Raw genomic sequence first — 12,527 nt, 5'->3', positions numbered from 1 at the left:
CTCCACCACTCACAGCTTTCTGGACCTCGGGGTCCGTTTCTGTCCCTCTCTAGCTGCCTTTCCTTGTGCTGTTACTGAGTTCAGTGCCCGCATCCTCTTTCTGTGCTCACCGTTCAACATCTGTCTGGGCCGGTCCCGTGCAGGCCCTCTCTCCAGAAGCTTCCCTGAGACCTTGTCTCTGGACCAGGTTTGTTTCTGACCCTTGGCTCCATGGTCCGTGTACATCCCTGTTTTGCTTTCCTTTACTTTTCTGCTCAGCATGTGGAAAGGCCACTGGCTGCGCCTGTTCTGAAGCGTGGCTTGTGGGGCGGGGCGGGAGTAGGTGGGCGGAGACACACAGAACCCGCCCCTCTGCTCCGGGTCCCCACCCTCCCGCCCCCTGGGCCCCGGCCCGTGCCCCCAACCGTGCCCTGGCCGCAAAGCCTCCACTGCGGCCCGATGAATGGAGTCGCTTTCTGCCTGGTCGGGATCCCGCCGCGTCCGGAACCCCGGCCATCCCAGGTGAGGGCTCAGGAACCGGGCCAGTTGGGGCGGGACCAGGGGCAACGTCCGGGCTGGGGTCACTGCGCGGCCGTCGATGGGCATCGCTGCGGGAGCTTGGTGTCCCGCTGGGGAGCGGCAGGAGGGACAGCTGCGTTAGGCTGGGGCTAGAAGAGGGCCGTCGCTCAGGGGCCCCGACGGGCCCGGGACTACCGGGCCGGGGCCACCCAGTCGGTGGTGGTGCCAGGCCCTGGGCGGCCGGGCAGCGGGGGTGGGAGGCCCGCGCGCCTTTTGTCCGGGATTTTCAGGCGGGGCGCCCGCCGCCGTTTCCTCTGCCCGAGTTTTCGTTTTTCCGTTGGCGAGGCCCCCGCACAGCTGGAGCCACAGGGCGTGGGGGGAGGGGTTCTGGGGCGGGACGTCCTCGGCTGGCCCCCTCCGGCTGGGACTGCGTTGTGGGCTGCTGGGCTCGGGACTGGGACCCCAGCCCTGCCCGGCCCTCCCTTCTGCCCGCTCCGGCTGTGGGTGGGTCCGGGAGCGGGGTGCCAGGGGCATTACTCAGCGCTGGGCTGCTTTGCTTGGGTTCTTTCATCTGCCAGCTGCTGAGGCTGGGGAGGGGCCCTCACCTTCCCAACAGGGTCAGTCCCCTGCCTTGGAGTCTGGCTGCCGGTTCCGTGCGTTCACCCCCACCCTTCTCCTCCAGCTCGCAGTGGCAGTGCAAACCGAAGGACTGAACACTGCCTGATCAGTAGTTTTCCTGAATTTGGAAAAGACATCCCTGGGGTCCAGTTTGAGGGTCAAGGCTAGAACTGAGCTTCACCCTCCTTTGACACTCCAGCCGGCTCCTGTCATCGGGGTGTTGGTCCCGCGGGCATGTACTTTGCAAACTCTTTAGGAGACTCTGATGTCTGAACTGGACGTGTTACATTTTCCCTCAGTCGGCTTCTCTGGCTTCTCTACCCCTCCCTTCAGCCAAAGTGTGTTTCCTAATTATAAACTTGAAATTCAGGATGGACGGGGGAGGGGGGGCGACGGGAGTTGAGGCCATTAGGCTTGAGGCTTTCGGATTCTCCCCCCCCCACACACACACAAACTGCAGGTACTTCATCCCTGACCCCTACTGCCTCCACCCATATCCCCCTGTGGGCTACTAGTGGGTAGCCTTTGCTCCCGTGTGGTTCTCCCCTCTGCCAGGGCAACAGCCCCATTTTCCAAAGTGGCCAGCGCTGACTGCAGAAGATTTGAATCTCCATTGCAGAACCATTCATTTGGCCTGCAAACTTGGCCCAAAGGCCCCCAGCCTTGGTCCAGGCTTTCTCCCATTGCCCACATGTGGTTGGATCCACCCCCAGAGGGCTGGGAACTCCAAGGCCCTGTGTCCTAGGCCCTACCTTCCCCTTTCAAGGAGAACAGTGGATTCCCTCCCTGCAATGCTAGACTCCCAGGTCCCAAAGCCCTCTGGTACTGTGTAGTAAAAGTGTTAGTGCTTGTTTTATTGTTTTGTCCAGACAGGGTCTCCCTCTGTGGGTCTGGCTGTCCTGGAACTTGCTCTGTAGCCCAGGTTGACCTGGAACTCAGAGATTCATCCACTTGTCTGTGCCTCCGGAGCGCTGGGGTTAGAGGTGTGTGGTAGTGATTATTTTCAGAGAGGGTCTGGCCTAAAGGTATGGAGGCATTGCTGGGTTGGCAGCTGAGTTCCGGTGGTGGTTAGGGGTGGGTTACTAGGAAGAAAGCTTGTGTATTGCTGGGGTGGGGCAGCACTGTTGTGTGGTTCCCAGCTGAAGCTGAGGGAACTGGACCCGGGGAAAAACCCTTTTGTGTGGGTTGTGTGGGTGAGGCCTGCTGTGTCCTCTCAGGGCAACCCTGAACTCATGACAAAAGGATGCAGTGATTTGGCATAGTTGGGAGTAGGAGTGAGGGAGGGTGTGGAATTACAAAGCAGGGCAGTGTGGGAGTGGGCAGTGGGTTGCTTCATCTCTCATTGCAAAGATACTTTGACCTCCCCCCCCCCTTTCTTTGTGGCTGAAGAGAGAGCAGTGGGAGCTGGGGACTGAACTCTTAATACTTTTTTGGTTGTGAGCCTAGCCTTCAACAGCTGAACCATGTCTCCAGCCCTACTTTAAAACTTCTTGTGTAGGGTTAAAAGGCAAACTACAGCTGGGTGTGATAGCTCATGCCTTTAATCCCAGCACTCAGGAGGCAGAAGCAGGCGGATCTCTGTGAGCTCAAGACCAGCCTATTCTACAAAGCAGATACCAGGACACACAGAGAAACCCTGTCTCAAAAAAACCACACACACAAATAATGATGATAATAATAATAGTATAAAAGACAGACTACAGAGCAGATGACTGGACTGTGTTGGGGTGAGAGATTGGGGCTAGTTATTTAGAAGAACTCCCAGGGACAGGTTTGTGAGCTGCAGCACCCCAGAGCAGCCTGGAACATGGTACAGGGATATAGCCTTCAGTAGGTGGACTCCTGTGATGCTGGGTTCCAATGCAGATAGCCAGAGAGATCCAGAGAACATGCAGATATATTTAAATGAGCATATACATTAGTGCTAGAGATTTATATATATTTTTTTATCTAGAATCTCTTGCTATGTAGCCCAGGCTGACTTTGTCTATCTCAGCATCCTGGGTGATAGCTAAGATTGTTAGCAGTTCCTCTGGGTCAGGATTTATATAGCTCATTCTTTTAATTGTTACAGTATCACATCGAGGTTAGTACTGTCATTGTCCCATCTTACAGTTGAGGACACTGAGGCAGAGTGATCTAATGGTGTGACCAAAGCTACATTGTTTGTAAAGAGCAGAGTCAGATGGCTCAGAGGTTAAGAGCACTGGCTGCTCTCCCAAAGGTCCTGAGTTCAATTCCCAGCACCCACATGGTGCCTCAGAACAAACTATAATGAGATTTCTTGCCATCTTCTGGCATGCAGGCAGAACACTATATATGTAATAAACAAATCTTTAAAAAGATCTTATTTATTTATTTGTTTAAAGAGAGAGAGAACAAGAATTGAGAGGAAGGGGCCACCGGGTTCTAGAGTCATGGCTGGTCCTCACTGCCCAGCCACCACTCTTTTTTGAATCTGTGCCCATTTAGTAGCGTCCACATCAAATCCTCCTTCTGCTGAATTGGAGCTTGCTTGCTTGTCCTTGCTGGTCATCAGGGTGGCGCAGCCTCAGGTGTCCCTCAGTGTTTGTGGGTGGGGCATCCATTCCTTGCTCTTCGGTCCCCCCCCCAGGCTGGCCCCAGCACTGCAGGCCTGGGACAGTCCTCTGGCTGGTGTTCTCCCCTTCGTCTAGTGGTCTTGGTCCCGCTCTGCTGGCTGCAGGGGTTCAGAGGTGAGGGATTGGCTTGGTCAGGGATTTAGACAAAGCCTGGTCTCCATTATCCTGCTCTGCCACCCGGACTCTGCCATGAATAGGGCCTGTGGGAGTTGGCACTGCCTCTCCCCATGCTCACCCCCCCAAACAACCCGCCTTCAGATCTAGGCCCCTGTTTCTCATGAAATGATGCCAGTGTGTCAGCAGGGCAGTGCCAGGCTGTACCGGGAGAGTGTCTTCTCCACCATCTCAGGGAGACATCAGCCCAGATGGTCTTGGCTTTGGGCATGGGTAGAGTTAGAGCCCTTGGGAGGAGGGCTATTCAATACCTGTCAGAGTGGTCAAAACCAAAGCGCCCATCTTGTTCAACATCTCACGCTAAAGAGGAGAAGGATGCCCGAATGTGTTATGCCGCTCAGACTGTGAATGGCAGATGAGGATTTAGGCCCTCTGAGCCCCAAGCTCTCAGGGGTTCTGTCCTTGATGCTGTGTTCCCCCTCCCCATCCCACCAGCCTCTGGGACTGAGTCCTGGGGGTGTGACAGGGATGAGTGGACAATGTGTCTTGTTCATCTGTGTCCCCAGTGCCCTGCACAGTGCCTGGCACAGGGCAGCCCTCCATAAATGTTTGTGGAGTGCAAGCCAGAAGCCTCCCCCACTGGTCTCCCAGTGTGACCAGGGCCTAACTCTCTCCCTGGCATTGAGATGGGAGGCTCATTAGTCTCCCTGTCAGACTAGAGTTATTCAAAGACGAGAATAATATCAAATCTCTCCATGGTGTTTAATGCTGGGCAGGTATGTTATTGCTGTCCTTAATGCTGGGCAGGTGTGTTATTGCTGTCCCAGCTGACAGAGATTCCATGACTTCCTGCGGTCACACGCATGAGTGACAGAGCTAAGGAACTGACTGTGCTCTTAACCTCATTCCAATGGCCTAAAGGTGTCAAGCTTGTTACCACACAGTCTGGCAGCTAGCCAGAGCTCGGAGAATATTTGTTGCCTGGCTGACTGACTAACTGGATTCATGGATGCTGAGACAGTGTGTGACAAACCCACAGAATTCTAGGACCTATCCTTTGCATGGAGGTGGGGTCAGGGTCTCAGGAAGACAACCTGACGGTAGTGCTGTGTTGTCTGAACCCAGTGCCTGAGCTAAGCCTAGGGAGGAAGGGAAAAGTCTCTGACCGCTTCCTGTCACTGCTGCCTTCCAAGGCTACCAGGTGCCACTGCCGCCAAAGCTCCTGGCTTCTCTTGCTTTCATTTGGCTCTTCATTTCCCAGAGTTCTTAGGGGAAGGTGCTGAGAAACAGGCAGGTGAGAAAGGTCTCTGGTAGCCCTGAGGAGGTGAGCTCAGGCAGCAGGAAGTTTGTTTTTGTCAAGTTGGACAGTGGTCTGAGTGTGTCTGGAACCTGGCCTGTATTAGATGTTAACTTTTTATTTTATACTATGCTTTCATTTTTAGTGCTCAGGATTGATACCAGGGTGCGCTGCCTACGTGCTGTATGTCCTGCCCATTACTCTCTCTCTCTCTCTCTTTTTTTTTTTTTTGGTTTTTCGAGACAGGGTTTCCTCTGTAGCCTTGAGGCCTGTCTTGGAACTAGCTCTGTTTGAGGCTGGCCTCAAACTCACAGAGATCCGCCTGCCTCTGCCTCCCTAGTGCTGGGATTAAAGGCGTGTGCCACCACCGCCTGGCCTGGCACTTTTTTTAAAAACAAATTCCTTTTATTCTTTTCTGTGTATGGGTGTTTTGCCTGCATCTGTGTCTGTGCACCTCATTTGGACCTGGTGCCTTCAGAGGGCAGAAGACAGTGTCATATCCTCTGGAACTGGAATTATGGACGCTTGTGAATCAAACCCAGGTCCTTGGGAAGAGCAGCTGGTACTCTGAACTACTAAACCATGTCTCTAGCCCCTTTACTTTTTAAGACAGAATCTTGCTACGTTAAGGAGGCTGGCCTTGAGTTCACTCTGTAGCCACATCAGGCCTTAAAAGTCCATCCTTGTGCGCCAGCCCTGGGATTATAGTCCTCTATCACCCAGCCTGGCTGTTATCAACCATTTATCTCTCAAGCAACAGGTGTTGGATTTCCAGGCCACATCTGTCCTAAACCTTGGGCCCAGGGACATCTCCCGCTTCCTTTGACCCTCACATACCTGGGCTGCTGGGTCACCCTTCCTTTCTGTTCTTCTTTTCCTGGTCTGAATTAGCACTAGTCAGTCAGACCCGCGGGCTACAGCTTCATCTGCTCACAGGGACCTGAGCACTGGGAGATATTTGGCGTTCTACCTTCTGACCCAGCAGACCGGCCCTGGGAAATGAGGGCCTGGGACCTGGGCCTGGGCCTGGGATGCCCCTATAGGCTCTTGGGAGCCTGGAACACCCTGTAGTTGAGTGTATGGGTTGGGCCTTACCCTTCCTAGCTCCCATTTTAACTCTACCCCATCTTTACTGTGTGGCTTTGGACACTAGCCTCCATTTTCTCTTTCATGTGGACTTGAGGCTTCACTGTGAAGCTTATATGAGCTAGGCACACACTTTGTGACTGAGCCAAACCCTAGCTCTTGACCTCCATTCTTACCTCAGGTATAATCCACCAGCCTTACTGAGAGGCCCGAGTGAGGGGAGCCAGGCCAGTCTCTATTGGCAGCAGCCATTGTCAGGCAGATAGTGATTCAAGCCCTGGTGATGGGAGGCAGGAGGCTTGCCACCAGTTCAGAGTCAACGCTGGCTGGTTACACTGTGAATTCCAGAGCAGACCGGGCTATAGGGTGAGACCCCAAGCAAAGGAGCTGAGATGGTAGAGCGCTTGCCTAGCATGCACAGGCCCTGGGTTCGATCCCTAGCACTGCACTGATCAGCCGTGGTGGCCTAGGCATGTAATTGCAGCACCTGGGAGGTGGGGGCAAGAGGATCAGAAATTCAAGATCATCCTTAGCTATATGATGCATTTGAGGTTATCCTGGGCTACATAAGACACCATCATTACCAAACAAAGCAAGCACTTCTGGTCAGAGTTATCTGAAGAGGAAGTGAGCTTCTGTGGAAGTAGTGAGGTCTCCATCTCTGGAGGTATCCAAGAGATGAACAGTGATGCGGACTAGTGATAATTCTGGCATTGAGGTAAAGGTCAGCCCAGAACCCCCTGGGGGCCCTGCTTGGAGATCTGTGTTGTGTTAGTTTTAAAGGAACTGTTTCCTGGACTCAGGCACACTGGAGACTAAGACGGGGGCCAAGATGCCTGGTCGGAAGAAGAATTAAAGGCTGCCACTGTGATTGTGGCTAAGTGGCTCCACAGAGGCCAGGTATCCCTGACAGACTGCCTGGAAGTCACCTGTAAGGCCTGGTATGAGTGTGAAGTGGGCTGGAGAAGGCAGGAGGCCCCTGCAGAGCCAGAAAGACTGGGTGACCAAGGAGCAGGGAGGAACATGGGCCACTGGTCCTGGAGGCTATCTGATCATCCTGGGTTTGAGTACCAAGGAAGGGGGAGAGTTCCCTGCTCCACCAACACAGCCTCTCATGTAGCAGGGGCCTCAACTGCTTCCTAAGCAAGAGGCTGGCCTGTAGGAGTGGAACTGGGGAAAGAAAGCCTTATGCCCAGTGCTTTTGGGGGCGTCTGGGGGCCAGGGAAAACAGTGGAGCCTTTGTCGACAGCTGCCAGGAATCTGGCGGAGGAGACGGCCCTGGGTCTGGCTGGGTTCTCTACAGACTGTCCCCTTTGAAGTGACCCTTTCAAAGCTCAGCCTGTATCCCTGGGAAGAGAGAGAGCTTGGACAGAGAGAGACTGGGCAAAGGGCTTGCTGGCCTCTGTGTCATGGACATAGGACAGGAAGCCTGTGGGCCCCAGGAATGTGGTGGGCTGGGGGACATGTAGGAGCCATGTGGGAAGACAAGAACTAGGGGTCCAGTGACAAGCAGGGGTGTCAGTTCGGGGAAGGGCAGAGTTCCTTCTAGGGGTTGCCCGGCTTCTTTCAATCAGCAGTCTGATTCTATCTACACTGGGTTCCCAATCCAGCTCTGTCTTCTTCCTTGTTAATTCCTGCCACTGATGTGAGAACCACTTGGGAGACCAGGGTGGGAGGGCAGGACCTGGAGCACATGGAGAGGTGGAGTGGGGATCTGGGCCACAGGGATCCCTCCCCCCACCCTCCATCCTGTTCTTAGAGCCTCTAGAAGGCTGAAGGACCCTCACCTCTGAGAAGAGACTTCCACCACTGAGCAGAGACCCCCACCACTAAGCAGAAACCCCCATCTCTGAGCAGAGACCCCCACCTCTGGGCAGACAGACCTCCACCTCTGAGCGAAGACCCCCACCTCTGAACGGTGACCCCCACCTCTGGGCAGAACCCCCTGTGCTTCACCAGCATTCTCCTTATCAATGAGGGATCAGTTGTGGTTCTGTGCAGTGGAGGGCAGAAGGGAGGAGAGGAACAGCCAGTTAGAGAAGGTGCCCTTTCCTGTCTCATCTTTCCTTTAGGGAAATTGAGGCCTAAAGAAAAGGCAGGGTAAGAAGACTAGAGGCAGAGAGGGAGATAGAACTAACAAGAACCGGTCTGGTGACACAGGAGGCTGAGGCCGGAAGGATCACAAATTCAAGGCCTACCTGGGCAACCTTCTTGAGACGTTGTCTTAAAATTAAAACAAAAGCTAAAAGGGCTAGCTAAGCGACAGATGCTTGCCTAGTGCACAAAACCCTGAGTTCAGTCAGCGCAGAGCTGCACAAACTGGGTGTGATCGCGCATGCCTGGATCTCAGAACCCAGGAGATAGATGCAGGAGACTGGAGTTCAGTACTATCCTCGGCTCCATCTCTGTGAGACCTCAAACTCACAGACATCTGCTTCGAGTGCTGGATTCAAGGCTTGTGCCGTCGTGCCTGGTTTAACTTAAAAAAGAAAAAAGAAAGAATGAAAAAGAGTGGAAGAGAGAAGATGCCATCCAGGTAAAGGAGCAGAGTTCTCAACTGGATAAACGGCGCCCTGAGTGTTGGGCAGAGCAGTGGGCAGGGGACCCCATCCAGCCAGGTAAGCTCCCTGCCCCACCCTGATGCTATGCCACCTCTCCTTGCACACTGACTCTACCCACAGGAGGCATAGTGATAGCTCATCAAGGGACTGTAGTACATGCAGAGAACCCACCAGGTCACAGTGCCTAGTGACCTGTCAGGGTTAGACGGTGTAAGCTTGCCATGATGGTCACACACGAAACTGCCCCGTGACGCAGTTCTGAAAGTGTCATCAGTGGCATGAACTGTCCTCACTTGGACTTGAGGAGTCTTCTGGAGGTGTGGTCTCGGGTTCCTCTCCCAGAGGGGATTGGGCCCTCTTTGTTGCTCCCTGTATCTCAAGCTGGCATCTACACGGCTGAGCTCTCATTAGCTCTAATGAGACCTTGGCCCTGGGCCCCTGTGCCTTGTTGCACCTGGGGGAGTTGTGGGGACAGCTGAGGGTGACCAGGTGTACAAGAGGGGAGCAATGGGGTTGGTCACCCAGGCTGGTGAGAGAGTCACTTCCCTTCCTCTCCTGCAGCCTTTGCCTTCTGCATTGGGACCCAGAGGCCCAGGTCCCTCAGTGCTAGGGCTTATCTGAGGGACCGGGCATGGCCTGGGACTGCCAAGGACATTCCCAGGCATGGCTGGCATGGTGCTCCTCTTGCCCTCCCCCCATGACTACAGCCTGGGGCGGCATAGGAGGCTCAATACTTGGGAAAAATTGGGCAGTGGCCAGATCTTCAAGCAAACCAGCTTTCATTTTGTGGGTGATCATTACTGGTAAGCACCAGGGCTCCACACAGCCCTGCCCTCAAGGGGTTCCTTGTCTGCTTTTTCTATTGCCCAAAAGCCAGACAAAATGACTCCACTAAAATTTTATAAACATGGCTTGTGAGATTCCCATCTCCATTACCTGCCAGTCTGGAATTTTCCCACGCCCCCCATGCCTAAAACCCCAGTGTTGAAGAAGAACCTGGCAGACCAAAGGCACAGTGTGAAGCAGACCCAGAAAGGGGGACTAAAGGCAAGGTGGGTGACATACACTCGTTACCAATTTAGAAAGGCCCAGTTTTCAGTTTGGATCCTGGGTGACTTTGCGTGGTAGTGTTTTTATTTATTTACTTATTCAGCCTTTTGGCAGAGTCTGTGTAGCCTCTTGAGCGCTGGGTTGGGTGCTGGGGTCACAGATCATTACCCTCACAGGAGCTCACTTTTGAATCTGCAAAAATCCAGGCACCTCATAGTGGCCCTTGAACATCTGCCTTTTTTTTTTTCTTTCGAGACAGGGTTTCTCTGTAGCTTTGGAGTATGTCTTGGAACTTGCTCTGTAAACCAGGCTGGCCTCAAACTCACAGAGATCCACCCGTCTCTGCCTCCTGAGTGCTAGGATTAAAGGCGTGCACCACCACTGCCTGGCTGAACATCCATCTTTAGTGTTTTTATTGCTTTAAAAATATTTATTTATGTATTTATTTATTTATTGGGATAGGGTTTTTCTGTGTCTCCCTGGCTGTCCTGGAGTCACTCTGTAGACCAGACTGACCTCAGACTCACAGGGATCCACCTGCCTCTGCCTCCCATTACTGGGATTAAAGGCATGATCAGTAGTAGTTCATATCTTTAATCCCAGCATTTGGAGGCAGAGGAAGGTGGATCTTTGTGAATTCAAGGGTAGTTTGATCTACATAGAGAGGTCCAGGTCAGCCAGGGCTGCATGGTGAGACCTTGTCTCAAAACAAAACAAAACAAAACAAAAAAGATGAAAACAGTTGCTGTTAAGGTTGCCACGGGACTTACTTAAAACCGGTTTGTGATGAGACTAACTTGATTCTGCTCATCTCATTCCAAACCTGTGGTTAAGATGAAGGGCCTTTTGGGAGGCAGAGGCAGGCAGATCTCTGTGAGTTCGAGACCAGCCTGGTCTACAAGAGCTAGTTCCAGGACAGGAACTAAAAAGCTATGGAGAAAGCCTGTCTCGAAAATTAAAAAAAAAAAAAAAAAAAAAAAAAAAAAGATGAAGGGCCTTTCCACCGAGCTGTAGCTTCAGCTCCTAAGCTGAGCAATCTTTTCTTTTCTTCCTCTTCCTCTTGTGTGTGTGTGTGTGTGTATGTGCACATATAGACATGGGTGTGTCTTCCTTCTCCTTCTCCCTCTCCCCTCCCCCTGTGTTACATATATGTGATATAATGCATGTGTGTGTGATGTATTTACACATGTAGATGTGGGTGTGTGTTCTCCCCTTCTTCCCTTCCTCCTCCCCCTCTTCTTCCTTTCTGTGTGTTTCATATGTATGATGTATGTGTGTGTGTGTGTGTGTGTGTGGTGTGTCCTCCCCTCCTCTCCCTTCCTGTGTGTTACAGATGCATCATCTATATACATGTAGATACAAGTGAGTGTCTTCCTTTCCTCTCTTCTCCCCCTGCTCCTCTCTTCCTTCTTCCTGGATGTGTGATCTACATGCATGTGTGTGTGTGTGTGTGTGTGTGTGTGTGTGTGTGTTTGCGGTGTGTCCTCCCCTTCTTTCCTATGAGTTACATATGTGTGATCTATATGCATATGTGGGGTGCTCCTAAGAAGGCCAGAGGAAACCGTGTTGTCCTGCTCCATCACTTTCTCAATTATGCCCTTGAGACAGGATCTCTTAGTGAACTTGGAGCTAGACTGGTGACCAGGAGCCCTCCCGTCAGTGCCCTCTGTAGTGCTGGGTTTCAGATACCGATGCCTGGGCCTGGCCTTTCTTTTTTTTTAAGCATGATTTCTAGGGATTTGAACTCAGGTCCTTATGCCTACAGAGCAGATACTCTTATCCAGCAGAGCCATCTCCCCAGCAAACAGGTGAAAAGTTTATTTTAACTTTCAAAAATGCAATGTCTGTGGGTGTTTTACTTGTGTGTCTGTGCACCATGTGTGTGCCTGCTGCCTGAGGAGGTCAGAAGAGGGTGTCTGATCACTTGGAACTGAAGTTACAGATGGTTGTGAGCTTCTGGGAATCAAACCTCAGTTCTCTGGAAGAGTAGTCAATGCTCTTAACTTCTGCGCCATCTCCCTAGCCCTGAAAATTATTATTACTATTTCTTTGAGACAGAGTCTAGCATATCCCAGATAGCCAAGGATGGCTTTGAACTTGTAGTCTTCTGCCTCCACCTCCCAAGTGCTGGGGTTTGTGCACTGCGGGGAACCTAACCCAAGGCTTTGTACACACTATGCAAGAATTTCAGTAAACGAGTCATAACTCCAGTCCTAAGTGAGAACTTAGTAAAATACCTTCTGCTGGGAGGATGTTCAAAGGCCACCACTACGCAATTGTATATTTATTATAAAAACAAAACAAAACCAAATCCCATATTGCCTGACCCAAAAAGGCATGGGCGATCACCTCCCACAGCCTGGCATAGGCTCACCTACTCCAAAGTGGTTGTCCCGGAGTCCAAGGAGGACTGGCAAAATAAGGGAGGGGAAGACATCCCTGCCAATGGCTCTAGTAAACATGCACACACTTACAGCCTGAGTGAGATTCAGAGCATGGGTGTGAATACCAGTTTGTTCTACCTTCTAACTATCTGTCGATGGACAAGTCCTGAATTCTGCTGGGTTGTCCCACACTAACTATCTAGCATTGGTAAACCTCGCCTTGGTGAATCCTCTAGAAACTTAATGGAGAAGCCTGTGTTTACTGATAGAACCCAGGAATGGCCAGGAGGTGGTGGTACAGGTCTTTAATTCCAGCACT

The 12,527-nt window shown here is 52.3% G+C and overlaps 1 protein-coding gene across 4 annotated transcripts in view; it reads left to right on the top strand.

Moving 5' to 3' along the window:
* Nucleotides 1-374: 374 nt before the first annotated feature.
* The window catches only part of Arhgap23 (Rho GTPase activating protein 23), an 81,795-nt gene continuing 69,642 nt past the window's right edge, over nucleotides 375-12,527 (top strand). For all 4 annotated transcript variants that reach the window (XM_075990917.1, XM_075990916.1, XM_075990915.1 and 1 more), the window contains exon 1: nucleotides 375-501. In XM_075990917.1, the coding sequence (XP_075847032.1) occupies nucleotides 439-501 (63 nt within the window). In that variant the 5' untranslated portion in view covers nucleotides 375-438. The remainder of the gene's footprint in view (nucleotides 502-12,527) is intronic.

The sequence above is a fragment of the Microtus pennsylvanicus genome, chromosome 11 (assembly GCF_037038515.1).
Source record: "Microtus pennsylvanicus isolate mMicPen1 chromosome 11, mMicPen1.hap1, whole genome shotgun sequence".
NCBI classification, from domain to species: Eukaryota; Metazoa; Chordata; class Mammalia; order Rodentia; family Cricetidae; genus Microtus; species Microtus pennsylvanicus.
Note: the sequence above shows the minus strand (reverse complement) of the source record. Positions and strands in the feature narration are given on the sequence as shown.